Below are 24306 nucleotides of genomic sequence, written 5' to 3'. Positions count from 1 at the left end.
TTTCTTCCATCCCCCAACCCCACCCCCATCCCTACCAGGGCCTCACCTGTGTAGGTACCGTTTCCCAAAGCCGTGCTGGTGATGGGGTACCAGGGGCCCTGACGCCCCAGCTTTCTGCAGGCTGTGCCAGGCCCCCGGGATCACAGTCCCTGGGCAGCACTGGGCTTGCCAAGGGAAGCCGGGGTCTGCGAGCAGGTGTGCCGGAGCTCCCAGGCTCTGCAGCCGCCATCTCCAGTCTGAGGCCCAGCCTGGGGATTAGGGACGGATTGCGCTGGGAGATTTCCCCCTCCCTGGGGCTCATGGCTGCTCCTTCCCATCTGGGAGGAGAAAGGGAGGATCACCAAGCGGGTGCCCTCCTCCACCCTGCCCATCCCGAAGTCCAGCTGTTGCCACTATGAATCCAGTGTTCATGAGGACATCCAGGTGTGACAGACAGCAACTCCTGCCTGGGAGGCAGGTCGGGGAAGCACGTGGCAACACGTGCACCTGCATCTTTCACCCAACCAGATGGATGCTCCGCCCCTCCCCTCCCCTCCTCTCCCCTCCCGTCATGCATGCACACAAATGCCTCGCACACAAATGCCTCTCACCGTCAGAAGCCCCTCTCACAAACAGGCACAGTCCCATCAACTCCCTTCTTCAGCCTCAGAACAGAAGTGGACCTCCTAGCCAGGCTTCCAGGATGGAGGCGAGCTCTTCAAAGCCAAAAAGGCTGGAGCCTGGAGGGGACTCCTTGGCAGATGCTAACACAGCCAGCTCAGCCTGCAGTCTTCTGCCTCTTTCCCTGCTGCCCTGCCCACAGGCTGAAGGCACCATCACTCCCAAGGCTTCCTCCCTACTCCAATAACTGCCTGGAGGAAGCAGACAGCAGCCAGCCTCACCAGGGTATTTCCTCTTCTCTGAGATCCTAGAAATCGACTTTCTGCTCTGGACACCGCTGCCAGCTACTTCCCCGCTAGCTTCTGCTTCCCATTCGTCACACACCCCCTCCAGCCCGCCCCCGCCACCCCCCCAGCAAAAACACCCAAGATAAAACATGGATGGCAAACTCACAGCCGTCTCTTCCTCCTTGGACTTCATCTTGACAGTCCCAGCAAGAAATCCCGTGAGCGGCCAGCAGAGGGGGCCAGAGACCCACAGTTGCGGAGAGCAAGCTGTGAGGAGGGTGCCGGGGTGGCCGGCAGAGTTCAGGGGTCTGCTGGGTCTCTCTAAGGGCAGCTTCCCACAGCAGAATCACCAAAGACGACGCAGATTCTGCACCCACTTGAGCCTGGTGAGAGACTCAGGGCTTAAATATTAAGGATCGGCATGGATCACGCTGACGGGGCAGCCCAAATTCAAGAAGGTGCACAGAGATAAGGGCCCAGTGCTATCTCTAGGGCCCAATGCCAGGGCCCTCAGCCAGAACACCAAGAGCAGAAGTCCCCACACCCTAGGCTCGTGGAAACCTTACAAACATTTGTGGTGGCAATGACTTGGGGTTTGTGAGGACAGGGGCCTAGCAAGGGCACAACACTGAGGTCCCAAGTTCTGGGGCCGGCTCAAGCATAAGCAGTCAGGGACATGTGGGGTCAGGGACACTTGTGGCAGCTTCCCACATCTGTAAATGACCTCCCGCCTATGGTACTTGATTTTTTTCTTTATGCTTTGGGCATGTGCACTGTTCCTCTTGCATAAACAAGTCTTAAGTCTTAATGATCCCAGGAAGGCAGGGATCAGATCTTAGCTATATCCGAGCCCTTCACTGTGTCTAGCATAAGACTGACCCTCCCTAGTACTGACGTCTGTAGATGACTGCCTGATCTATCCCACTGAGCTGAGATGGAAGGCAGTCCATCTACTGCAGTCTGTCCTAGGTAGCCACGGAGGCAGCCTGGTCTTCTCACACTCAAGACATCCCTCCTCTGCCCCCCACCCCCTTCTAGGCTCCGCCAAGCTAACATTTCTAACCTTTTCTTACAAGCAAAACGGGGTGGGGGGAGGAGAAAAAGGAGAAGGCAGTAGCAGCAGGAGCCCAGAGGCAAGGAGGGGGCTGAGTAAGCCGAGCCCTGGGGCTCTCGTGACACCTCACAAGGTCTCACTCCCCAGCTGCCCAGGATCATGAAGGCTCAGAAGCACCATAAAGAGGTTCCTTCGAGGCCTCACTGCACCACCAAGATGACCATGAGGTGGTATCTGGCATCTCCCTAATGGGAGGGTTCAGTTCCCCTCCAGGGACAACTCAGCCATCAGCGCAATAACTGAAGAGCAGGAAAAAGCGGGGTGGAGCTCAGGGTGAACCATTAGTCTGCTAAGAGAAAAGGGACAAACAGGAACCAGGGGGATGTCTGCCAGGCAAACCAGCAGGAAGAGAGATCCCTTTTCCTCTAGAGTATGTTCTTGTCTTAACATATCTGAAACGTTCCCAAATCTGCCAAGGATGCAGAGCTTCCTGCTCTGGGGGTGGGAAGCAGGAGCCCAAGGCGCCATGACGCGGTGGAAAAGGTGATGAAAAGGGTCTGGATCACAGCTCCATACCTGCTATGGGAGCTTGGTCGATTGAGCACAGGCTCTGAGACTCAGTGTCTACCACTGCACTGGGAGGAGTGCATGAAGGGAGGGGGCGCTTGGAAAGCCCTGGCAGGGGAGGAGTGTGTTGCAGGAAGACACCTCGCTCCCTGGGGGCAGGTTACACCTTTCGGCCCACGGCAGAGGGCTCGGGTCAGAAGGCCTGCTGTGACTCCTCACCCCGCTAGCAATGCAGCCTCCACAGGCCCTGTACACGCCTCTTCACAGCTGCAAGAGGAGGCGGAAGCACCCACAAAGCAGCAGTCTGGAGAAAAAGGCCTCAGGGATGAGACCGGCGGCATCCGGAGCTGGAGGAAAGGGTGGGTGAGCTGAGCCCTGGAGATTCTCTGCAGCTCAGCTGCAAAATCGTACATATGATCCTTATCTCCCAGGGCTGTAGGGAGGGGAGGATCAAATGGGAAGATGAGTAAAAATGCCTGACACATCGTAGGTTTTATTGAAATAAATGACTAAAGAGCCAGCAATCCCACTACTGGGCATATACCCTGAGAAAACCATAATTCAAAAAGACACATGCATCCCAATGTTCATTGCAGCTCTATTTACAATAGCCAGGACACGGAAGCAACCTAAGTGTCCATCGACAGATGAATGGATAAAGAAGCTGTGATACATATATACAATGGAATATTACTCAGCCATAAAAAGAAACAAAATTGAGTTATTTGTAGTGAGGTGGATGGACCCGGAGTCTGTCATACAGAGTGAAGTAAGTCAGAAAGAGAAAGACAAATACCGTATGCTAACACATATATATGGAATCTGAAAAAAAAAAAAAAAGGTTCTGAAGAACCTAGGGGCAGGACAGGAATAAAGACGCAGACGTAGAGAATGGACTTGAGGACACAGGGAGGGGGAAGGGTAAGGTGGGACGAAGTGAGAGAGTGGCATGAACTTATATATACTAACAAATGTAAAATCGATAGCTAGTGGGAAGCAGCCACATAGCACAGGAAGATCAGCTCGGTGCTTTGTGACCACCTAGAGGGGTGGGATAGGGAGGGTGGGAGGGAGATGCAAGAGGGAGGAGATATGGGGACATACGTATATGTATGGCTGATTCACTTTGTTATAAAGCAGAAACTAACACACCATTGTAAAGCAATTATACTCCAATAAAGATGTTAAAAAAAAAAGAAAGAAATGACTAGTCCTGAGGCTCCTTCACATGCGTATGTACACACATACACGCACGCACACACACACACACACACACACACCACAGTTATTCTAGGAGGTGCCTGGAAGACTCCGCCTGGGACAGAAAAACCCAAAAAGTAGCTACATACGGAGCAAAGTTGAGAGTGGCAGGCGGACACAGGAGGAGCTGCAGCTGCACTGAAGCGACAGGCTGTGGAAAGACATTAGCCACCAAGCACCTGTCCTTGTGCAGAGAGAAGTGCTGCTGGGTAACTGCCACCAAGTGTGCTTCCTGGCAAGTCCTGGCTGCCCTGCCACCTCCTCTTTGGCCTGGCAGAGACAGGCTCCATCTGAGCAGGGGACAGGGCAGTCGCTGGCCCTTCGCAGGCTCAGGCAGCTGAGCCAAGGCAGGCGTCTCCGGCCACACTCTTTCCGTTCTCACAAGTTAGCCTGAGTCCAGGGCGACAGACGGGCTCCCGTCATCCTGGGAGGGGACCCCGGAAGGAAGCCTGGACCCTGAAGGAAGCCCAGGTCCTGTACGCCAGGCTCTCCTCTGCATGCCCAGCAGGTTTCAGCCCTCTCTTGCCCTGGGTTCCCCTTAATTTAGTCTTTTCTTCCTCTTCCCCTCGTTTTCATGCAGTGCCCCTTCTTTCTTTAATACTCTTAAATATTAAGTTTTTTCTTGTCTCTTCCTTTGCCATTGTTATTACTCTTCAGGTGCCCACACCCGCCCCCCCAACACACATTCTTTAAAAAAATCTTCCTTCTCAGTTTTCTTTCTCCTGGGGGGGGGAGCACACACCACATTCTGAAGGGTGGGAAACCTGAGAAGTCATAGGCTTCAGGAGCAAAGACTAATGCTGAAGAGCAGCTAAATTTAGTAGCTTCAAATACAAGGTGATGTCTTCAAAAAATTTCAGGCTCCAAATGTGCTGTGAAAATCTCCCTGTTAGGATTCCTCCATGAAAGGCTGGCAGCTGCCCCAATGCTCACCTCTTGGAAATGGGGGTTTGGGAACTGGTCAGTACTCAGAGGTCCCTCCCCTAACACTCACTCTTAGAGCCAGCCAGTTGGTACATTTTCTTAGAAACTCATGTCACCAAGGAGCCCTGCTTCCCTCTAGGGACACACAGGAGGAAGGGCTATCTTCTTCAGGGTGAACTAGAGCAACTAAGGTGGGCGCATTTCCTTAGGAGCTTGTGGAAAGGCTCGGCCACATGAGCTGGAAAAACAGACAGGGAAGGCCAGAGTAGAGAGCGATGCGGGGCGTGCACACACCACACCACCTTGCAGCTGCTTCCACGGAGGGAGGAGGCCATCTCTTTCGCCCATGGGTCCTTGGCCTGTCTAATGCCATGGACACTCCTGTTACAGAGTTCAGGGTCATGAGCCAGATGCCGGGCAGTGGAGAGGACCACACACCTAGGTCCCTTTTAGGAAAATCAAATCTGGTGCCAGCTGGGTAGGAAAGAGGGATGATTTCCATGCCTTCTATAGCCACTCTATTTCCCTGGGGGAGGTGACACTGGGAACAGGCCTGGGAGAAAGTGACCCAGAGAGGAAGCAGTGTCTCCTTTTTGGGCAGTTTTTAGGAAGCAAAGCGCCCTCCACCCCACCCTATTTGCAAAGAATAATTTAGAACGACTCCCTTCTAAAAGCAGAGGACTGAAACATAGAACTCTTGGGGCGTCCTGCTGACTCAAGGGCTCAGAGCTTACCATGAGCTGACGTGATTCAACGAGAAATGTATGTGAAAGCAAAGCAGTCTGCAAACTGCAGCATGCTGCCCAATATTGGGCTCAAAGGGACATGTCAAAGGCCATGGTTGGCATGGCCTGGGGGTGCCCACAATGCCCTGAACCCTTGAGGAGCCAGCAGGCAGGCATGGCACCCAGATAATATTTGGGTCTGAAGCTGCCTTCTCAGGCAGCAAAGAAACCTTATATAATGAAGTTAATATTACAGAGCGCTTTCCTTTCCAGGGCAGGGTTCGCCTTTCCGGCCACCCAAAGGAGGCCTCCTGGTCACAGTATCACTTAGAATCTGATTTAGCTTCTGCGGATCATGCTGAATTATTCACTAGCTATGGATACTGGCCCAGCTCTGGGGTCCCAGTGGTGGGGTACCTGAAGTGAGCACACCCCCCAAATCCAGACTTGGAGGAAGGTCAAAGGGGCAAAAGAATCAGGGGCATCAGACTCAGGATGCAGAGGATGTGGGTGCAGGAGCTGGGGCGGCGGGAGGGCTGGAGGCAAAGAATAGTCAGACAAGCTGCCTGCAACACCCCAGCGCCTGCCACTGGAGAGAGAAGGGAGGTCAGAGAAGGCTTCTGTTCCCAGGAACTTTGCTCACTGCCTCCAGCCCTCACTGCAGTTCAGGGGAGCCCTCGGTTCCCTAGGAGCCTAGAAGGAATGCAATGGGGTGTGTGCACTCGTCACTGCTCCTGTTTCAGAGTCCTCTGCCCTGTGGCGCATAGAGAAAGCCCAAACTGTGCCTGTGAAAAGAAAGCAGCAGCAGAGCAGGGATCAGGTAAGCGATACTGTATTTCCATTGCCTCATCTGGCACCAGAAGAGACCAGGGTCATGTTTCGCATCTCAGGGATGTGGTGAATCCAGAGAGGAATGTGCCCGGTGGCTGGGGAGCCCTGTGCTAGCTGCCAGGACCCATGCCCACATCGCCAGCGCTGGCTCCTTGTCATCTGGAACCGATGACAGAGAGCTCCTCTTGCCGCTTTTATCAGCTCTGTTATCACCCAAACCTTGAGCACACCTTCCACTGGGGTGTGTCTGAGGGGGCTGAGGCTCCTGGGGGGAAGGCTGGGGGCCTGACTGGTGTCTCCCACCCTTGTCTGGGTTGGCAGCGTCTCATCCCCCCACCCCCGGGGTTGTGCTTAGAGTCAGGTGGGTAGAGAAGGCATGACATCAGGTCTTGGTAGGTACCTTGGACATTATCTAACTTCACCCCCTGTACCTAGGGGAATTTTGTACTCCCAGAAGCCAGAGCTAATCTGGAGAGCACTGGGTACTTTCTATCTAGAAAGAAAGTCATGGATGTCAGTAGGGAAAAGACGAATAAAGGCTAGTTCCAGAGGCCAGCTGCCTGCTGGGGCAACTGCGTCCAAAACCCTGCTCTAAAGTCAAGAGGCTGCTGCTGGTAATGATCTCTGGTGTCAGAGCTTTAGGTAAGGGGTAGAGTCATTTCTTCGGCCCCTCTCCTGATTGGACAGGACCCCTAAAAAGCAAGGGGGCTTCACCTGAACATGAGGAACTCAAATCGGACTAAAGGAAGAACTTAACTCACCAGGTACCTCAGATATACTGGGCAACAGGGGCCTTTAATCACTGAGACAGGGAGCGGCAGTTCATGGTGAAGCACAGAGCTGCCCTGCCTTGGCCTGGCGGGCGGCTGGCAGCATGGGCACTGCGTTGGGAGGCCCTCCTGAGGCCGCTGGGCTGGCTGCCCCTCTGCCTAAGGAGCCTTTCCACACAGAGGAAGAGAGAAGGGAAGAGGGGATGAGAGAGGGTGGAAGAGGGGAACGGAGAAGGCAGCTGTCCTCCCCAGGCACTGGGTGTGAGTCCAGGCTGGCACAGACCGGCGCATGTACACGAGCGACTGAACGTAAAGAGTGTAACACAGCTCTAAAGGTGGATGAGTTTGTGTGGACAGGCCAATGGGCCAGCCGGACAGGGCCCTGTCGGCCTCCCACGGAACCTGGGCGACAAGCTCAGACACATCAGGAGGCCTCACAGACGGACGGTCCAGCTTCCCCCAGCTGCCGAGGGAACCTGTTTGGAAACCTCTCTCAGCAGAGCTGGCCCCACCCACCTCTGAACCGGTAGGCTTCCAGACATAAAAAAACCGGGCTCCTCGACACCTGCCAAGATCTGTCTTCTTGGCAAGAGCCTAGAGCTAAGGGCAGCCCCTCACCTGCCATTCCTCAGAGTAAACAGGGGTGCTTATTTATGCCCCTTATTTATTAGGGCAGAGGAGAAATCTTGTTGTTGGAGAAATCCGTCAGGGGAGTGTACAGGACAGGCTGCCCAGAGTCTGCTCTGGTTTACGTGATGAGCGGAACGTCCCTGGTCTCCCCGTCTGGGGCCTGGAGATAACACCTCCATGAGGCCACGGGGAAGCGACCATCGTGGCATCATCTCCACGCTCTCCCCCTCACCCCTCAGCACCTGGTCCTCTCTCCCGCCCTGCCTGCCCTCGAAGCCAGGGGGCAGCAGGCTGGCCTGTCGGTAAAGTCCTCCTGCCACGGAGCACTCCGTGCCGGCCTCCTAAGGCTCTGGACATCCTCTGTGAGCTTCAGGCTCCCACCACCCCAACCCATGCTACTCCTCATCCTCTTGGGACCAGCCACACTGCACAGATGGGGAAGGATGACCAGGGCAAGGTCAGGGGCCAGGCTGGTAGAGCTGGCTGTGAACTCGGCACTCCTGCTTCTTCCTCTCCCAAGACCCTCCAGCTGGAGCACCTCGCGCAAGCCTTCTGAATGCGGAGACAGCTGGAGAGAGCTTTTGAACAAGGCCGAGAGCGAATCAATGGCCAAGCCAAACGTGGGAGAAAGGGAAAACAAGCCTCTGACCCCTGCAGGGGCTAATCCACTCTCTGAAAGTCTGGGAGCAGGTTATCAAGGCAGGACAGAAGAGTTGCTAGATTTTCCTGAGCATACACTACGTCTTCTAGGAACTGCTGCTCAATAAAAGAGAGACCGGGAAGGGGGGTGAGACTTATCTGCTGAGGAACCAGGACGTCCAATGCCACTGCCACTGCACATATAACCAGTGGTTCCTGCTGAGGACTCCAGGGCCCAGATTTCCAGAGGTTAAGGCCACACACAGATGGGGAACCCAGATGTCACCTGCGTTCTCTATTTACCTGCCAATGCCCCAGTGCACCAATAATGATGACTTAATTTTTCCACTTTAGAGACATAAGACAGAGGGTGGTTATCTTGCTCAGTGTCACACAAATAGAAGAAAGCAGAATGGCGAGGTTGAGATAACAATCAGTTTTTGTTTTGAAAGGGGAATCATTTAAGACACAACCTTGAAGACAACCAAGTAGACCTGGAGGGAACAAATGACAGGCGAACAACGTCACTAAGACTGAGCTGCTTCCTGGGACTGTGAACCCTTCTCTGTGCCTCTGCTGCACCCTGCTCTCCGTGGGGCTCCAGGTCCCCTACTTTCTTAGGGAGGGGCCAGAGTGAGCCTCATAGGACAGCTAAGGAACTTTAGCTGCCTCCAGGGTGTTTCAGTAATTCAACCCCTGAGAGGGCCAGCTCTGGTCTGAAAGTCAGCTGCTAAGTTCTAAACAATGGCAAGGGGTGTGGGTAGTGGGGGGAGGCTTATGAATTAAAAATAGATGTTAGTAATCACCAGGGAGCTTGCAGAGAGCATGTGGGGCTATGTTTACTAGAGAGAGAAGAATCCCTTCTATTCATGCCCAGAGACCAGGGTGGAACCACCACCAGCTTATCACACCAGCCACCGGCCTCTGGGTTTGGGGGAGTCAGCTGACCATGCAGGGTCTACTGATGGCTGGAAGACCCCCTTCCTCAGGACATGGAGGCACCCCCTCTTCTCAGCATCCCCCAGGGCCACGCCCATCCCTGGGGGGACAGCGCCAGATCAGAAAGGATGTATAACTGAAGGGGAAATTGCAACCAAGAGATAAAGCCACCGTCCTTGGGCTGAGGCAACCGGCTCATGGTGGAAATTGCATAAAATGGTCCCTGGTGGTTTTAGTGACTTCAGATCTCAGTCTGGTCTTGTGGACATGCTAGAAACATGGGGTCTAGTCTCCTCTCTGCCATGAACTGGCTGGGTGCCCTTAGGCAAGCAGCTTCCTGATTCCTGTAGGCCTCAGTCTGCTCATGTGTAAAATGGAGATAACAGTACCTGCTCTGACAACTTCACAGGGATGTTACTAGGAGTAACCGGGGAGTATATGTATGACAAAGCTTTGGAAAGATGAAATTTCTAAATAAGGATATAAAACAGTCATAGGAATAACCATTTTCCCCATTCCTACCCTGAACCCAGGGACCCTTCCCCCAGTGAGCTCACCCAAGAGTCTCCTGGCCTGTCTTCCACCAGCAACAAGAACAGAACCCTGCCACAGTCACCTCCTGGATACCGTGGGGGCAGTGTAAAGACCAAAAAGGAGCCTGCGGAGAAGCTCCCCAGCTGATGGGCTCCCCACCCCCTCCCCCCTGCATTCCCAGTCAGCAAACATCAACAACCCCTCAGCAGCCTCCGAAAGTGCCCACCGCGCACCCGCTCACACAGCCTCAGGACTACAAGGTTCCCATTCTCCCTCTTCGCCAAACAGCTCTAGGACCAGAGACCCTGGCTTGACAGGACTGTACTAATTGGACTTTAAAAATGTATCCGCTGACTCAGCAGTGAGAGGCGGGCTTGGCAGCTGCTGCAAACAAAATACTTGCTCACTGAGAATTCCCTGCAGTCCAGTGGTTAGGGCTCGGCACCTTTCACTGCCGTGGCCCCGATTCAATCCCTGGTCGGGGAACTAAGACCCCACAAGCCAGGCTATGCGGCCAAAAAAAAAAAACACTTGCTCATTAAGGGCTGAACAACTGGTTCACCCTGTGGGTCCCTCTGGGTCTCCCTTCCCTCCACAAGGCCACGTTTCCCTTTTAGCCGACACATCCAGATCTCACTCTTGGCACAGACTTCCCTGTAGTTAAAACTAAGCTTGCAGATGGTCCAGTGCCATCGTTTTAAATACTCTCTATATGCTGACAACCCCCAAGTGTCTGCCTCCAGCCTGGGTTTCTTCCCAAGACTCCAGACTCCAACATCTGACTGCTTATTTGGCCTCTCCATGTGGATGTTTAACAACCATCTCAAACGCAACGTGTCCAAAGGCTAGCTCTTATTGCTGCCCCACGGCCCCTCCAGATATCTGGTCCATGTGCTGTCTTCCCCAACTCAGTTAATGGCAATTTCTTCTTTCCAGCCGCCAGGCCAAAAACCTGTGAGCCATCGCTGCCTGCTCCCCTTCTGCTGTGCCCCACATTCATCAGGAACCTTTGCAGCTTGATCTCTGAAGCAAATCCAGAATCCAGCCACTTCCCCCACTCTCACTCTGCAGCAAGCCACTGCCACCTCACCCCTGGAGGCTTCCGACAGCTTCCTAGCCAGACTCCCTGCTCACGCTGTGGCTCATAGCCTAGTCTCCACAGAGCAGCCCGAGCGGGCTTCATCAAGGGTGTCACTCACCTGTACAAAACCTAATGACTTCTCATCTCACTAGAGAAAAAAGTCAAAAGCCCTTTTCCTGGCCTCCTAGTGATCTGTAGCCCTCCCTGCATCTTTTAAAAACTAACAAAAACCAGACTGCCTCAACCAATATTGGCCTCCTTTCTCCTCCCCGGAAGAGCTGACCCTCCACTTCCACCATCTCCTCAATCTACTAAAACTGGTTACTTGCCACGGTTATCAATGACCCCTACTGCTTGATACTATCTATGTACATTTCCAAATCCAGATCTGACCTGTCACTCCTGCTGCATTTCACTCTGTTGAATACTTACTTCCTCCCTCTTTAAACTCCTTTCTCCTTATACTTCGGCATCATTTCTCTCCAGGTTCACTCCTGCAGACCTGGCTGTTCTGCCCCTTATACGTCGTCTCTGTCCTTGGTCTCAGCCCCCTCGACGCATGCCCTTCGACCGTCTCATCCGCACCCAGGATTTCGAGCTCAGTACCGGCTCCCAGAGTGCTCGCCCCAGCCCAGACCTCTCCCCCAAGAACCCAACTGCCAGTTGGTGCTCTTTAGGTGGACAGCTCCCAAAGGCACCTGCAACTCAACATGCCCAAAAGTGAATGCATCACTTGGCTGCCAAAACATGCTCCTTCTGTGTTTCCTCAACTAAAGAATGCCCCATTCCTAAAGTTGCTAAGCCAGAAAACTAAAGTCCTCCTCTACTCCTCTTCCTTCGTCTTCCATGTCCACCTTCTCCCCTATACTATCGAGGAGAACTGCCAAAGGTCTTCTGAATTTATATCTCTGCCTTTCCATCCTCACTGCTGAAGCCTAGACTCTGGCAATAGCTCCAATAACAGTTGCTTTGACTCCATTCCTGTCCCCCTTCCTAATCTACTGTCTACACTAAGACCCAAAGGGACCTCCTCCTGCCATTTTCCTGCCTAACACCCTTTGATAACTTCACACTACCCCAGACTCAACATGGCAAGGCCTTTTGTGATCTAACCTCTACCTACATGTCAGCCCCCAAAAGTGCTGGACGCTCCAACGCCAAGGAACCCCGGGTAGTCCCTGGCATCAGCTCGCTTGCCTTTGTACACACTATACCGTTCCTCCCCCCACCCTTCCTCCCAATTCACTGGCTAAATTATACTCCTTCTTCAAGAGTCAGCTCAATGGCTTCCTCTAGAAGGTCTTTTCCAACAAGCTCCCATATCCTCAAAACAGCCTCATCACCCTATCTTGTCCATTCACCAGTCTGTCTCCCCTCTATTCAGGGAGGACTGTACCTCCGGCTTATTCATTCTTATAGCACATAACAAGTATGCAAGAAATATCAATACTTATTATATGAATAAAAGAATGAATATAGAGATTCAGAAAGTACCAAACTAGATTTTCTCCTTACCAAACAGCCCTTCATGGATTCCTCCTCTATCTTCTTTGGTTGGTAACAATATTAAAAACCATACTGTGCCAGGCTCCATTCCAAGTATTTGACATATATGAACCCATTTAATCCTAGAGCAATTCTACTATTATTATCCCCATCTTCAACTGGGAAAACTGAAGTACAAAAAAATTAAGTGACTCAGGCTGTAAGTGACAGAACCAGGGTTGGTGCTAGTCTGTGCTCTCAACCACTGCACGTATTGCCTCTTGAGAGCATGTTTAAGGAAAACAAACCAAAATTACTATCAGCCTGAGCAAAAGATAATTTTCAAAAACAAATCCCCAAACAAACAAAAATCAGCCTTTTGGGGATCATCTCTTGCTTTTGGCTTGTCCTATCTCTGGCTCCTTCAATCAGACACACAGCTCTGCAGGCGGCAGCATGTCCACACCCACCAGGCCAGGCCCCAGCTTAGGTCCTCAAGGCCAGAGGCCCCTGCGCAGGTGGCTCCTGCCTCTGAGTAGCCCCGACCCGGAAGGCCCTCCTCTTGCCCCGCCTCACCTTGTCGCTGAGACCCTCGGCCTCCTCGGCCAAGAGGTTGCCACCATCAGCCAGCAGCAGGGATGTGTCAGTGGTGGAAGAAGACCGGGGGCGGCACTGGTGCTGGTGCAGGATGGCGGCCAGGCTGCTGTCCTGGGGGGCCTTGCGCAGCAGGTGGGGGCTGCCACGCTGAGGCTCCAGGGAGCTGCTCTTGGTGCGCCGGCTACTGCCCCCGCTGCCGCCACTCCCACTGCTGCTGTGCAGGCTAGCACCCCGCTTGATGGAGGGCCGGGAGCGGATCTGCTGCAGCACGCGGTTGAAGGCAGTGGGTCTGGCGGGCAGGTCGTGCAGGGACATGGCGTAGGAGACGCGGTGCATCTCCGGGGAGCGCTCCTTCTCGTCCGGGGAGTCATGGTCAGACATGCCCTGCTGATGCTGCTGCTGGGAATCCTGAGACGTCTGGTGCTCCCTCTCCCGTGACCGGCGGCGGCCGTGGAACAGGTGCTTGAAGCCGTGGCCAAACATGGAGCCCTCTGAGAGCTGCTGGATTTTCTTAAGGAGGAAAGATGAAGAATCTGGTGAGTGGAAAGCTCTCGAATGCCTAGTCGGTTGCGGGCAGAGGTGAAGGGTCCATTCCTGGGATATGAGTGTAGCTCCTACAGCCATCTGAATCTGGAAGATCCCCCATGAATGTCCTGTCATGCCTTAAAGGTCACCTTGCAGAAAGGTGGCAACCCAGACCAATTCCTCTCATTCACAAAGAAATGTACCTGTATAGCTTCCCACAGGACATTCCAAATCCACACATGGTTCAGGATTACTGGTCATGATATCCTTGTGGCTATAGTCTGGGGCTCAGCGGCACATGCGGGCAGCACTTGGCTCATGAGGTTTATCCCTCTGGACTGATCCTCCCTCCATCCCCTAGTCCCTTTCTCCTTCCAATTAGGTCCTTCCTCCAGATGCTCTTTTGGCCCACCAAGCATCCATTTCCAAAGACACCTCATCACAACACTCCCTGGGAAAATCAGGGTCATACAATCAGGTTATACAATTGTAGCAGATATTGCTAATGACCTACCAATAACTATTCTCCTTTCTTTCTTACCAAATTGCATGGCCTTATTGTGCCATGCTAAAAATTCTTGCTTCATCAGACCCCCTTGCAGCTAGGAGTAGACACGTGACATAGTTTGGGCCAATGAAAAGCAAGGTGAGCGTTTCTGGGGAAACTTTTGCTTACCTAATAAAGGTACTAGCCCTTTTAACTTCTTCCCATCTGGAATGTGGAGGTAATGCCTGGAGATGCAGCAGCCGTCTTGCAACTGCCAGTAACTGGCACGATGATGAAGACCTACACACAGATGGTAAAGCCCCCAACAACAGGCCTGGGAACTTGAAGGCCCTATGGAATCACCAACCCAGCTGTGAATGTCTACCCTGGGATTCTTGGTTCATGAAATAAACAAGTCTATCTTTATCTATACAATTCTAGAATAATTTCCTCTTATTTATAGCCAATTCATTCCTGACATAGCAATAAAATAAATTTTCTGAAGCTTCCGAGTTGGTGAATACTTCCATGCCAGGAGGGTGACACATCCCAGTCCCAGGGCCACAGAAACTCCTGTACTCAAGACCTTCCAAACCTCACCGTATGTGCCTCTTCATCTGGCTGTTCATCTGTATCCTGTATAATAAACTGGTAAATGTTAGAAAAGTAAATAAACTACCTCAATGGGCATACCTTGTAGTGCGGTCAGTAATGTGACCACTTCTTTAGAATACAATCAGAATACAGTCTTAGTGTCTTTCCACTCAGACTGGAACAAACCAAAGGGGCTCTGGAGCCCAGTGCTGCACTGGCTCCAGCCTTCCCTCTTAGCTCTGCCGCTGAGGAGTTCCACCTGCTCCCCAGGCAGCACTGCTCAGCGAGAGGCAGCCCAACCACCCGGCCAGGGCGAGGCAACCTGTGGGATAACTCCAGACAGCTGCTTCTGTCAGGGGGTCGGCTCATGTGGTGGAGCCGAACCCTCGGCAGAAAGCCTCAGAGCCAACAGGAGGAGGGGTGGGACTTTGAGGACCAGGTGAGAACGCCCACTCTGTAACTCCTGAGAGGGAAACTCAGAACCCAGCCACATGGGGTTCAATGTCTTCATCTGTAAGGAACAACTCATCACCTCAGGAGGCAGCCTCAGTCAGCTATGAAACCTTGCAAAGAATTACAAGTACTGGCTTTTCTTTTTTTTCTAGAAACAAACCTACAGAGCAGAAAACTTGAACCATGCAGACACCAAGGAGAAAACCAACTTCAGATCTTCTGAATTAGCTGACCCCACTCTCACTGTTAACTTTACACCTCAGCGTGCTTTGTGCAGACACTACTGTTAAGATGTAAGCTGCACTTACATCTGATGTCAATAACAATGCACACTACTGTGGATTACGTCAAAGTGCAGGATTGTCATTTTCCACCTCGTTTGAGTAGCCCCACAATCCTCAAAGTAGGTGGGGCCCTTCTACAACCCATTTTACAGGCCAGATAAGTTATATCATCACAGCTCACTGTGAACTAACGGTTTTACAGTTTTCAATATGCTCTTTCTCCTGCATTCTCTCACTTGCTTTTCCCAGAAACGAATAAAGGCAACAGCAGCAACATTTCCATTTTTAGGTGAGGAAATTAAGGTGACCATTACTCCTTCTCAAGAATTTAATCCTGGGGCAGCCCCGCAGATGCTAGGTTTCACAGTGCCAGGTCTCCCGACGGGAGCTACCATCTCCTCAGGGCCAGCCTAAGGCAGTCTGCTCAGGGTAAAACCACCACGTCCAAGGTAGGCCGGACTGAGGAGTGCACTCCGCCAGACTTGGAAATGGCCAGATCCTGCAGCCTCTGGACCAGGGACAGGCCAGGACACCCTCCTCCTCGTCGGGCCCAAGCTGATAGCAGACCATCCTCCAGGCATCGTAGATGGGACCAGCTGGCTCTGGCATTGGCCCAGCAACTTCTGCCAAATGGTCACATTACATATTACAAATTGTCTTTCTAGCATTCTATTCCAAGCCTCTTTCTCCTCTCCCCACCATTCCTAGCCTAGTTTCTCCAACACTGAGGCCCCTCTTCCACAGCCACTCAGATACAGGGTTCCCTTCAAAAGACGGCACCAGAGTTCCAAGGCATTTCCTCTCCCTGAGTCCCAGGAGAAGGGGGCAGGCGCTGGGGACAGCAGCCACCACTGTCTGCTATACTGCACTGAATCCTAAAGTCCTTGGTCAAATTACTTTTAATATCACACAACAGCACTTTTCAAAGTGCTTTCCAATGTATGTTGTCACTCTAACCTGACGCTAGCCTAACCCCAGGAGGCAGGATGTCACAGAGCATCAGTGTCTCCATTTTGCAGATGAAGAAACTGAAGCACAGCACAGTTAAGGGGCTCATCCCAGTCACACAGAAGAACCTCCAACTTCTAGTCTAAGTTACCTTCACTGGCTCACACACTGATTCCGAGACTAAAGCAGATACAGTATTTACATGTGTCCCAGAACAGTATCAGAAGCAGGATCAAAACAAAACAAAAATGCCTGGGCCAAGGCGGGGGGGGGGGAGGTTCCGCCCCCTGAACTGCAGCGGTGAATCTTCCCATGCCACATTGTAGGACTGGGGCAAGACCTGTAACCAGTGTGGGTCTTCCTTTCCCACCTTTCCCATCTGTTCTGCAGGTAAAGGAAAGCCAGGGTGACCTCAGGACCTTTGCCCCAGCAGCGCTGAGGAGTCTGCCAAAGTCTATGGTAGAGATGAGGGAAAAGAACAAAAAAGAAGACAAAGAATAATGGGGGGAGAGAGATGGCTCCAAATGCAGGGGTTTTTCCTCACTTAGAAGGTGCAAGGCAAGAAAGCAGGGTAACACATGGGCTGGGCTGTTTCTGCATGTGGGTGTCAGGGAGGAGAGAGTTAAGGAGTTTTGACATAACACGGTAAGTAAGTGTTCAAAAAAAAAAAAAAGAAGGAAAGAAAGAAAGAAACCAGCACATACACATAACCAGCCACAAGTTTTGGAAATGAGGAAAACCATGGTGACTAGCTTGAGGGAACTCAGCCACCAACGCGGCAGAAAGCACCACCTGCTCTGACTAACAGGTTCCAGCTACTAAATGTCACTTGCTTCTCCACACTGACTATTGCTTTTCCCCAGCTGCCAGAAACCATTTTGGTGGCCAAACGAAGCCATGTATTTATTAGGAAAAGGGAGCTGAGATGTTTCAGAGCTAGAGATGCGACACAAACAGCTCTCCTGATCCATGAGAACAAGCAAGGGCTGTCCCAGAACTGCCCAGAGGCCAGAAGCAAGGCAGAATGGAGAGCATCCTGGGGCCAGGTGCCTGTACCTGGGGAGGTAAAGGAGAGAAGTTTGCTGTCTTTCCCTGAACTATCTTTAAGGGCAGAAAGGGTGCCGTCTCCTTGGAGTGCCATCATCGTCTCAGGAAGAAAGCGTAGACTAGATGGTTTCCGAAAGCTCCTTCCTGAGAAGGCTGTGGTCTCTGAACGGTTAGGCTTCATCCCCTTTCCTCCCTGGGTGTGGGTCCCCCAAAGGGGAAGTCTGCTCCAAAAGCTGCAAACACAGCTGCATGAGGTCAAAAGTAAAATGCTTCGGGGTGCAGTGACTTGGGCACCATCTGGTTAAAAATAGCCAAAAGCAGCTTCTAATTCCTCCAAGTCCCTGTGTTCTTAACAACTCCCATTAGAGCTAAAAGGACCTTTAAAAGTGACACTAACCTAGAGTTAATTATCCCACCTGGCAGCTGACTGCATAGCTGACTGCACATCCCCTCCGCCTGCCTGGGTTTGAAACTCCCTCTGCCCCACCACAGGTCCGGCTGGGAGGGTTAGGGGGGGATTGGGTTACCGTGAGCCTTAGCAAGCCTAGGTCGCCAACGTTCCTCTATTTATAGGGTCTCTATGGAAACAGGGCCAGCATTAGAGAGCTAATCGCTGTAAAAAAACCCACAGAGTCCTACTCTCGAGATACAAAGTGGATTGCAGAAGTCTTCAACTGCCCTTAAGAGGCCTTGGGTGGGGAGCCTGGGGTTGGAGCGGGAGAGGAACTGCCACCCCAGGTTTGGCACTGACAGCCACAATGATGAAGAGTGAGCGGATGCAACTGTTTCTCTTAGAAACACAGTGATGAAAGATTTTTGGAAGCATTTGTTTTCTTCCCCAGCATCCCAGCTGACATTAAACAAACAGATCTCCACTCAGGGGCAAGTGATTTCCCCATTCTCAATTTTATTTTAATTCCTCGTTCCTTTATTGCTCAGAGAATTCTGCCTGAGCCAATGCAAGTCAGGCAAGGTGACCTCATGCAGCGGATCTTAAGGCAGAATCGGCTCAACATTTATCAGCATAAAAGATTCTTTTTTGGGCCTCCCTGGTGGCGCAGTGGTTGAGAGTCCGCCTGCCGATGCAGGGGATACGGGTTCGTGCCCCGGTCTGGGAGGATCCCATATGCCGCGGAGCGGCTGGGCCCGTGAGCCATGGCCGCTGGGCCTGCGCGTCCGGAGCCTGTGCTCCGCAACGGGAGAGGCCACAACAGTGAGAGGCCCGCATACCGCAAAAAGAAAAAAAAAAAAAAAAAAAAAAGATTCTTTTTTCTTTTTAATGATTTTTTTTTGATGTGGACCATTTTTAAAGTCTTTATTGAATTTGTTACAGTGTTGCTTCCGTTTTATGTTTTGGGTTTTTTGGCCACGAGGCATGTGGGATCTTAGCTCCCCGACCAGGGATTGAACCCACACCCCCCTCACTGGAAGGTGAAGTCGTAACCACTGGACCGCCAGGGAAGTCCCAAAAGATTCTGATTAAAGTTATCTTCACGGTGTGCCCTTTCTCTGCCTCTTATCCTACACCCTGTTCACTGCCTCCTGCCCCATACAGCCCTCTGACCATGCCGGTCTAAAGTGACCTTACCACCCTGCTCTGAACTCCAGAAAGCTCGTCATCCGCACCACTCATCTCGCAATTAATCATGTTCTCCCTGGTGACACGGCTCTGTCAAACTGTTATCCAACTTTTCACCTGCTTCTGGATGGAATCCTCCATGAGCAAATGGAGGGCAGGAGCTATAACATCTATTATCTTTGTGCCCCCAATAGTAGGGGGAGGGCTTCCCTGGTGGCGCAGTGGTTGAGAGTCCGCCTGCCGATGCAGGGGACACGGGTTCGTGCCCTGGTCCGGGAAGATCCCACATGCCGCGGAGGCTGGGCCCGTGAGCCATGGCCGCTAAGCCTGCACGTCCAGAGCCTGTGCTCCACAACGGGAGAGGCCACAGCGGTGAGAGGCCCGCGTACCGCAAAAAAAAAAAAAAAAAAATGCCTTCCCCGCTGAAGGCATCAGTATCTGTTAACCCATGAACGCTTTGCCGGCAGGCTCTCTACTGGACCGCTGAACGAACAAGGGGCATCGGGTGCAGGTGACGCACCTGTGATCAGCACAGGCTGCAAGCCAGCAAGGAGAATCATATAGGATTCAGTTGCAACTTTCCCTCAGCTCTTTGGTTTCTAATCGCTCTTCACTCTGAGCAGACAGAAAGACCATTGAATGGTGTGGATGAAAGAACCCAAATGAGTCCTGAGTCAAAAGCACTTCGAGGGGCTTCCCTGGTGGCGCAGTGGTTAAGAATCCGCCTGCCAGTGCAGGTAACACAGGTTCGAGCCCTGGTCCAGGAAGATCCCACATGCCGCGGAGCAACTAAGCCCGTGCGCCACAACTACTGAGCCTGCATTCTAGAGCCCCAGAGCCACAACTACTGAGCCTGTGTGCCACAACTACTGAGCCTGTGTGCCACAACTACTGAAGCCTGCGTGACTAGAGCCCGTGCTCCGCAACAAGAGGAGCCACCGCAATGAGAAGCCCGTGCACCGCAACGAAGAGTAGCCCCTGCTCACCGCAACTAGAGAAAGCCCGCGTGCAGCAACGAAGACCCAGTGCAGCCAAAAATAAATAAATAAATACATACATAAAATTAAAAAAAAAAAAAAAGCACTTCGAACCAGGACTGGAATGGTGCAATTCAGAGCACCCCCTTCTTCTTCCAGGAAAAAATATTAGTATGGTTCAGAAATCTCTGGAGAAATTGTTTGCAGGGGCTTTTGTGAGGGGAAAGAGAACCTCAGGGGAAGTCTAGGGGAAGGCCTCCAGCCAGCAAACCCATAGCCTTCCTTTCAGGAAAGGCTGGGGAGAGGCGGAGAGGTCTGCAATTTCCTCCCCTGCCCTCGGGCTTCTAAGAGGCATCAGGACAGAGCCAGCTGACTCTCGTGCTTAGCCACTCATCCCAGGCCTCAGCAACATCTACCACATGCTGTATTTTTAACAGGAACATGTGCTCCGTGTCCCTTTCTGCAGTTTTCCCCTGAGCCCCTCCCACTCCCACTCTCGCAGGCACTGCATTTACTTGCCGGAAAATCTTGGTGTACTTTTGGTCAGCCGACACTGTCTGTGACCAGCAATCTAGCATCTCCTCCCAACTAGCAAGGAACCTGGCAGCAGCAAAGGACTGGATAATGATCACAAATGAATCAAGACATGAACTCAAGTGGTTCACAGGAATCCAAGCCACAGGGGGCAGGGGATGTGACTCTGAATTGTTGGGCTCCTGTTGCAGGAGCGTCTGCTGAGATAGCCCCTGAAGGTCACATCAAATGTGTGAAGTAGCTGAGAAGGCCCCCAAAGTACCTGCATAAGCTGCCTGTGGGGCAAGGTCCATTTTCAGGCTATTTTTCAGCTACAGTTTTATGAGTGCTCCTTTAAGACTGCTGCTTAATTATTTTTCCTTCTTTTCACTGATCCTCCCCACCCCATAATCACGGATCCCGGGCCACCATAGGAGAAATTTACAGTGCAGTTCTCCACTACACTGAAGGACCATGGAGGGAGACCACGGGAGTCTCTGAAAGCTCTGGCTGCCACTAGCTAGGGCACATTCAGACCAAAATTCTCTCCTCTCCCTCTGCACAACTTCCACGAAGGGGCTTCACACAAAGCCTTTTTTTTTTCCCCCTTTCTCAAGATGACTTCCTCCATTGCACCTAATCCATCACAATGCCTGGAGCTGTCACAAGAAAGCAGAAGTGGGACTTAAGGGACCAAAAGTTCCTATCTCCAAAGTTTAAAATGAAAACAAAAGCAAGTCAGAACTGCTGGTTGCTCCAGGCCAAACACAGGTATGAGACAGGCGGGTGTTAAAAATCAAACTTACCCCGTTCTGGTACCACCATCAAATCTAAAACAAGTTAGCTTCAACCCAGTACTAGAGCCAAAGATGGAATTTTTCCATCATTGGAAAACTGTGCCGGCGCTGGTAAACAAGTTTGAACACACTTCACTATTCCTGGTCCCTTTCCCCCAGAAAAAGGCTCAGAAAAGTTGAGTGATGTGCCTGAAATCACAGAGCAAATCAAATTGCGATAGCCCCCAAGTTCATGACTGGTTCTGAAGTCCCTACACTGTAAACATGTGATAAAGCAGACAGAGATAAACAGGAAAAGGCCCTGATTGTCTCCCTGTGCTCCCACTGAGCAGGCAGCAGCTAGGTTTTCTCTGGGCTGCCAGCCTGGGTCCACATGGCGGTGGTCACCTCGGTGACACGCTTTCTGGTGGGGGTGGAGGATAACTTGGAAGGACAACATCTTTTCTCACACCTGATCTCAATTTTGGTTCAGGGAAAGTCAGCATTTAATATCGAATGTAGAGTTGTTGCTTTGTCTGCCCCAACCAGAATGAGAGTGTCACAAAAAAATAAATAAAAAGAGAGAGAAAGAGAGGGAGTATAAGAGGGTGGAGATGAACGAGCTTCTTTAAGCAGCTTTATCTACAAAGACACTGCAGCCCCACACCACAACCAGTCCACCTTCCCTCACGAAGGCAGCTGGGGGAATGAATGGAGCTGGCCGTTTCCACTGCTGCCTGAGCTGAAGAGTCGGGGAGTTTCCAAGGCTGCTGCTCATGGACTCAGCGTGAGAATTCCACCTGGTCAAGGAATCAGGGTTTGCTAGCCAAACCCATCTGGATCGGCCCAGAATGAAGGTGAAGTCTGCAGCAGAAAGCTGGCCCCCTCCCCACATCAGTATAAGAGCAGCTCTTTTCCTTCACCATCTCAGTTAAAATAGGAACCACACCTCCTGACCACACAGGGTGGGCTCAGAAGTAGCAGGTGTGCCAGGTACCAAGGACTTCCTGTGCACAGCCTACCCAGTGGAGCTCATCTTAGACATAAGGCTAGCCCCCAAACTCTGAAAAGGACAGCAGCAAAACCAGAGGTCACATTTGAATAACTACCACAAATTTTTAAAGTACACACATGGAGGTAGCAGTCACCTTCTCACCCCTCCCCAAGAAACACAGACAGGTAACACACAGGTAAGAGCACACTCACCTGCGCTCTAACTTCCTGACTGTGCCGTGCAGGCCAAACGAGGAATGTCATTGGTTTATTCTGGTGAGCTCCTTAGTGGCTGCTGCCATAGGATACAGGCTTTATTTAACATAACGGAGTCCTTTTGCTCCCCTAGCTAAGACCTTGCACCCCCTCTGGAGAAAATGTCCCCCAGGCATCAATCTCCGATGCATCTAAGTTCCTTCCTTGGGCTGACATCTCTCTCAGCCCTGTGGTGAGCTGGCTTGAGAAGCCTGAGCCTGCAGTCCCTGTGGCAGCTCCAGCAAAGGTGCATTATTTATCACAGCTGCTGTTTTAATTAATATAGAGACATCCAATACAGCTCAATAATTGTCTCGGCAACCTCAGGCTGGAAAATAAAGGACTCCCAGCTGCATGCAATCGCCTCTTTCGGATCCTGGTTCTAAATGCCGGCTCTGCGTGTGTGCAACTTGAACCGAGGCCCCAAACCAGCCTAAGCACTAAGCAGCCACCTGTCAGTTCTCCACCCTGGGGTTGGTTTAGCAAGCGGGCAGGGATCTCCAAGCACTAGCTTAACCTCTGGCTCCACCTAACGGCAAGAAACCCACACTCCCCTTTCACAGACGGACAAACTGAGCTTCACTCCAGGAAGGTCCCAAAAGGAGGAAACTAATTCAGCAAAGGAAACTAACGGTCTTCTGCTTGGGCTCCCACGCTGTAATTTTCTTCCCCTGCCATTTTACAGGAGGGAAAGTGATGTCAACTTTTTAGTTAGCATCCTGGATTTCTCCAGCCCTTTGTCTGCGAATAGCACTTCACACACAATCCCGGATGCGTAAGTCACTAGAACGTCTGCTGAATAATGAGGAACAGACACAGAGGCCCGAAATAAGCTGAAAGACAGAGACACAAATGGTACCTGACGTCCAGCACAGGGTCTGGCCCAACATCTGCTCATTCTCTCTGACCTTTGTCTGGCTTCCCCATCACTTTTATCCTGTTAAAGCACTTCTGAGTGGGGCGGGGAAAGCTAAGTCGCCGGCTGGACTCATAAGGGGAGGGTCTGCGCTCACCTTTAAATCGGGAGGCTTGCTTCGGGGACCCGGGTTGGGCGCCGCGGCAGCGCCCGCATCCGAAGTTGGCCCGCCAGCAGAGTTAGCACCCGTGGCCTCCCCAGGCCGGAGGTCCGCGCCCGGCAGGTGGCAAGCTGCATCTTCCAGCCCAGCTCCATCCTCCTCACCCTGTTGTTGCTGCAGCTCGTCCGATTTGCACCTCTTCATGGTGTATGTGGGTCGGCAAGGGGAATCTGTCCTTCCAGCGCGCCTTCTTGGGGGAGACCGCACCCCCTCTTACACTCAGAAACGAGGCTCGGGGTCTAAATTATTAACGAGGAGGGGAGTCGGCGGATCACAATTTCTTGAATTAAAAAAATAAACCTTTTTAAAGGAGGGTGAGAGACGGGAGAGGAGGGGGAGCCTTGGTTACAGCTTGGAATAGTTCATTACGACCTGGGGAGCGGAGACAGGTCACAATCGAGGCTGGGCAGCAGGAGTCCTTGGGCAGTCATTGGAGCGGGAGGAGATAGCCCCCAGCCCCCAAACTTTCTGCTTCAGGGCAAAGGCCGGGCGGAGGGGAGCTGGACGGCACAGCGCATCCCTCCCGGCGGGCCGGGCTGCTGGGCGCGGCAGGCATGGCGCGGCCGGCCGGGCAGGTCCCTCGTCGGCAGCCCTTGGCGCCGACTGCAGCCCCCAGCCCTGCCGCGGGCCCCCGCCCCACACTGGCCGGCAGCGCAGCCCGCAGCTCGCCGCGCCCCGCCCCTCCCCCGCGCGCGCGCGCTAGACCCACTCCCCGCCCTCCGCGCCGCCTGCTGCAAAGCCTCAACCGCCGCCAGAGCCAGCGGCGAGCGCGCAACCTACCCCGCCCAGTGCCTCGGCCCGGGAGGGGGAAGGCGAGGCAAGGAGGGAGTGACAACGGCAACGGGCCAATGGGAAGCCCGGAGGGCTGAGGGGGTG

The 24306-nt window shown here is 52.5% G+C and overlaps 1 protein-coding gene across 2 annotated transcripts in view; it reads right to left on the bottom strand.

Annotated features, from left to right (window-relative positions):
• TMCC2 (transmembrane and coiled-coil domain family 2) overlaps positions 1-24052 on the bottom strand; it is a 35095-nt gene extending 11043 nt beyond the window's left edge. Inside the window, exons 1-2 of one of the 2 annotated variants that reach the window (XM_081216346.1) lie at positions 23368-24052; positions 12903-13433 (exon numbers count right to left, since the gene is read on the bottom strand). In XM_081216346.1, coding sequence (XP_081072472.1) covers positions 12903-13433; positions 23368-23574 — 738 coding nt within the window. In that variant the 5' untranslated portion in view covers positions 23575-24052. Of the gene's footprint in view, positions 1-1053; positions 1280-12902; positions 13434-23367 lie in introns of those variants that run through there. The other variant, XM_081216347.1, reaches the window with a different exon arrangement.
• Positions 24053-24306: the final 254 nt, after the last annotated feature.

The sequence above is a fragment of the Mesoplodon bidens genome, assembly GCF_964165515.1.
Source record: "Mesoplodon bidens genome assembly, chromosome: 2".
In the NCBI taxonomy this organism is placed as follows: Eukaryota; Metazoa; Chordata; class Mammalia; order Artiodactyla; family Ziphiidae; genus Mesoplodon; species Mesoplodon bidens.
The sequence above is the reverse complement of the archived record's forward strand: the minus strand, read 5'-3'. Positions and strand labels throughout refer to the sequence as shown.